Here is a 4150-nt window from a genome sequence, read left to right on the forward strand (position 1 = left end):
CTGAAATCAGCATGAAGTTGTTGCCTTCTCCTTCTTGCTCCTCCTCTTCTTCCTTCTCCACTTCCACTTTCGATGCCAATGTCTGCAACCCCAGAGCTACACCCAGCTGCCTTTCGGGAATTCTCCGTCGAATTCTCTGCTCCGGCAGCCTCCCGACGCACCCGTCTGACCAGATCATGGAAGAAGCTAACTCAGTGAAGTCTGATAGTGACAAGGTTCTTCAAGTCAAGGATGTGAGTGCCATCAAGGCAACAAATGAGGGCAAGCCCAGTGCTGGAATTGTGGCGAGGTTGATGGGTTTGGATCCCATGCCAGAGATGAAGCTGAATCAGAATTTGATATCAAGGAGCCAATCCATGAACTCATTGGAGCATTTCTACAAACACTTGGAGGGCAAGCATCAGCGGATCAGATCAACGCTCTCATTCAGGGAAATCCCAACCTTTCTTGAGCTTGAAAATGAGGATTACTTCATCCTTAGCTTTGAGGGAGAAAGCAGAAGCAAAGAATTCAGACCCAAAGAAAGAAGAAGAAGCGAAAGGAGGAGTGGAGAATTCAAGCAAAGAAAGGAAGAGGAAGAGAGATGTAAGAACGGGGGAAGCAACAAAACAGAGCAGCTTTCAGCGAGCAAAACGAAGAAGAAGAAGACACTGGATCCAGAAGAAGCCAAAGAGTTTGTTCTAATAGATTTGAAAGAACAGAAGAAATCAAGAAGGAGAGTCTCCAATAAACGTACCTCCAAAATTTCAACGAAGGAGCACCGCCATGGGAGACTCCGAGGCGGAGGATCAGTACCTGAAAGAGTCACCAATGGCAGAAAAGCAACCAGAAGAGTAGAATCAGACTGCAGTTCCGACGAATCAAGCCCGGTTTCAGTTCTCGATTGCAGTCAATTCCTCAGAGATTCCGGAGCCCCATCATCAGGTTTGATTTCCCATTCGTCAACGAATCCTAATTCAGACGCTTCAATTGGTTTCTCACGTTCCCTTAATTACTACTTTCAGGAGACGCCGCTTCAAGCTCCTCCCCCACACACCCGAGAAGGAAACTATCGCCGGAGCTCGAAATTTCTCAGAGCCCATCTCCTCGAAACGACGATGATTTGATAATCAACGAAGTAAAAATTGCGAAGGCGAAAGGGGGCGGCGATGGAACGCAGCAAGAAAGATGGGAAGAAGAGATTTGCAGGATGACTGAGACTGAATTGGCCGAGTCAAATTGGAAATTCAGCAAAATTTGTGAAGAACACGAAGATTTTGGAGGTATAATTGAAGGCTTTGACTCGTATATTCTTCAAGGATTGATTGAGGAGTTTGTAGAACAATTGAATGATCTTCGACCAAAGATCATCACATGAACTAACACGTAAATTTCGAATTATAGTTACTAAATTTACCAGAAATTGAAACAGAATCAAGAGGATGGAAGAGAAATCCGGTTCTAATTTCAAACTTACTGTTGCAATTTGAATTTGAATTTGAATTCACGATTCGTGAAGAACAGGGAATATCTGTTCTTTGAATTTTCCTTCGAAGTAAAAAGAAATTTATGAAAGAATTTTTGTTCTCTCAATTCCTTTTATTTCGTACATATAATTTCTTCATCGTCTAAATTATATTATATTGATCCATTTCAAATTAGGATCTTTCAAATATATCATATAAATTTGAATTTCAACTTAAAAAAAAAAAAGAAGAGTAGATATTTTAATTGGGCTTATGATCAAATAAATTTAAAAACTTTGTTCGAGTTTATTTGAATTGTAATGTTCTCTATAAAAAATCACTATTTTTATTTTCACATCACTGTACATATTTCACGTTTTGTGAGCATCTTTTAGATGGAAGTCAAATTTTTTTAAAAATTTAAAAAGTTTTTTAAGAATATATCACAAAATAAAAAAATTATGAGGAAAAAAAATAAATTTTTACTCTCTCATTTAGTACAACAAGTCAATTTTAGTTTTTTTTTTTCTTTTTTTCTCTCTCTTTTTCTTTCCCTTTCAAAAATAGTGAAGGTGGGAATTCAAATCTTAACTTTTTAGAGAGATTTGTCTAAAATAATTAATCTAATTTTATTCTTAAACTTTTGATAGGTTCAATAATTAACCATTTCATTTTAAAAAAAAAATTCCAAACTTGCAGTTGGGTTCAGATATTTTTGTAGTGATTTTTCCATTTCATTTCATTGTTTATTTTCTCCTATTGAAAATCTTATAAACATTATTTTAATCTATTTGTTTCTTTAGTATGATATTTTAAAAAATGTATTTTCAAAATATAAGCCAAAGTTAGAAAACTAAAATACCGAAAGTAAACCAAGCAAGCTCAAGATCAAGAAAGTACTTAAGAGAACCTAAGTCCTTAAGACGAAACCGATCGTTAAGAAGAAGCTTCAACTAATCAATATCTGGAAGGTTAGCTCTGGTAATAATAATGTCATCAACATACACCAAAAGAGCTATAAAAGAAGCACCAGACCCTCGAGTAAAAAGAGAGTAATCAGATTTAGACTGAAGAAAACCGAGCGAAAACAAAACATCTGAAAACTTGGCAAACCATTGTCGTGAAGCTTGTTTTAAACCATATATTGACTTATGCAATCGACAAACAAGATGCTCCCCTGAATCAAAAAATTGGTAGGCTGATATCCTAACTGAAGATTCATATAAACCTTTTCAAGAGAATCACCATGAAGAAAGGCGTTATTAACATCAAGCTGAATAAGCGGCCAATTTCTAGAAACAGCAATTGTTAACAAAATATGCACAGTAACAATCTTGGCCATGGGAGAAAAGGTCTCAAGAAAGTCCAATCCTTCTAGTTGGGTAAACCTCTTGGCTACCAGATGAGCTTTGTAATGCTCAATAGAACCATCGGTCTTGTGTTTGACTTTGTAGACCCATTTACAGCCAATGGAATGTTTACCCGAAGGTAAAGGGACAATAGACCAAGTCCTATTTTCTTCCATGATAATTAACTCATAGCATCCTTCCAGTGCTTAAATTGAATGGCTTGATGATAAAAAGATGGTTCATAATGAGAGGATAAAGCCACAATGAAGGCACGATGAGAAGGAGAAAGCTTGCAATACGAGACAAAATTTTGGAAGGGAAAATGAGTAGAAGAAACAAGTAAATTGTTCTGCGAGGCAAGATTGCAATGATAATTTTGAAGATAAGAATGCGGTTTGGTAATTCAAGTGGAGCGATGAAGGATAATAGATGCAGTGTTATTAGGAATCGTGGCATCAGTAGGAATAATAGGTGGGATGGAAGAAGGTGGAATAGTATTAGAAAGAGTAGAAGGAGAATCCATATGGTCTAAGGTGGGTGAAGGAATATCAAAGGGAGAAGGAATATCAAAGCGGGTGGGGAATTGAGGAAATCTCAGGAGGGATAGTGTTAACATTAAAGGGTTTGGGAAGAAAAAAATTGGAGAGGAAATCATGAAGATCAGAAGCAAGTGTCACTTTATGAAAGGGGAAGACAGTTTCATGAACAACTAGATCAGGAGACATAAAAAATTTTCTCTTCTCAATATCCAACAACTTATATGCCTTCATCCTATATGGATAACCAAGAAAGACAGCAGGTATAGCACGAGCATCAAATTTAGATCGACGATGTGGAAGAGATGAAGCAAAACATAGACAACCAAACACTCGAATGGAAAGGTAATCAAGGACCAATTTATGCAATAACTCATAAGAAGTTTGCTAATGCAAGAAACGAGAAGGTGTACGATTGACCAAGTGAACAGCTGTAAGAACACAGTCACCCCAAAAATAAAGAGGAACTCATGACTGAAAATACAAGGCACGAGCAACATTAAGGATATGTTAGTGCTTACCGTTCAACAACAGAGTTTTGTTCCGGTCGTTCGACACAAGAATACTGATGTAAAACACCTCTAGACTTAAAAAATTCATCAAATCTAAGTTCAGGTGCATTATCACAAAGAAAATCCTTAATATTCTTACTATATTGAGTCTCAACAAGTTTAAAAAACTGAGGAATAACAACTGACGCCTCCGACTTTCTTCGAAGCAAATACACCCATGTATAACGAGTACAATCATCAACAATAGTAAAAAAATAGGTATAACCAGCATGTATAGGTACATAAAAAGGGCCCTAAATATCAGCATA

The 4150-nt window shown here is 36.8% G+C and overlaps 1 protein-coding gene across 1 annotated transcript; it reads left to right on the top strand.

The window, feature by feature from the left end:
- LOC111018930 (uncharacterized) lies at positions 1 to 1413 on the top strand. Its single transcript, XM_022295195.2, has 2 exons — positions 1 to 924; positions 1005 to 1413. The coding sequence occupies exons 1-2, from the start codon at positions 12 to 14 to the stop codon at positions 1355 to 1357; spliced, it is 1266 nt and encodes a 421-aa protein (XP_022150887.1). The 5' UTR covers positions 1 to 11; the 3' UTR covers positions 1358 to 1413.
- Positions 1414 to 4150: the final 2737 nt, after the last annotated feature.

The sequence above is a fragment of the Momordica charantia genome (assembly GCF_013281855.1).
Source record: "Momordica charantia cultivar OHB3-1 chromosome 3 unlocalized genomic scaffold, Mcharantia_2.0 BLBB01000003.1, whole genome shotgun sequence".
In the NCBI taxonomy this organism is placed as follows: Eukaryota; Viridiplantae; Streptophyta; class Magnoliopsida; order Cucurbitales; family Cucurbitaceae; genus Momordica; species Momordica charantia.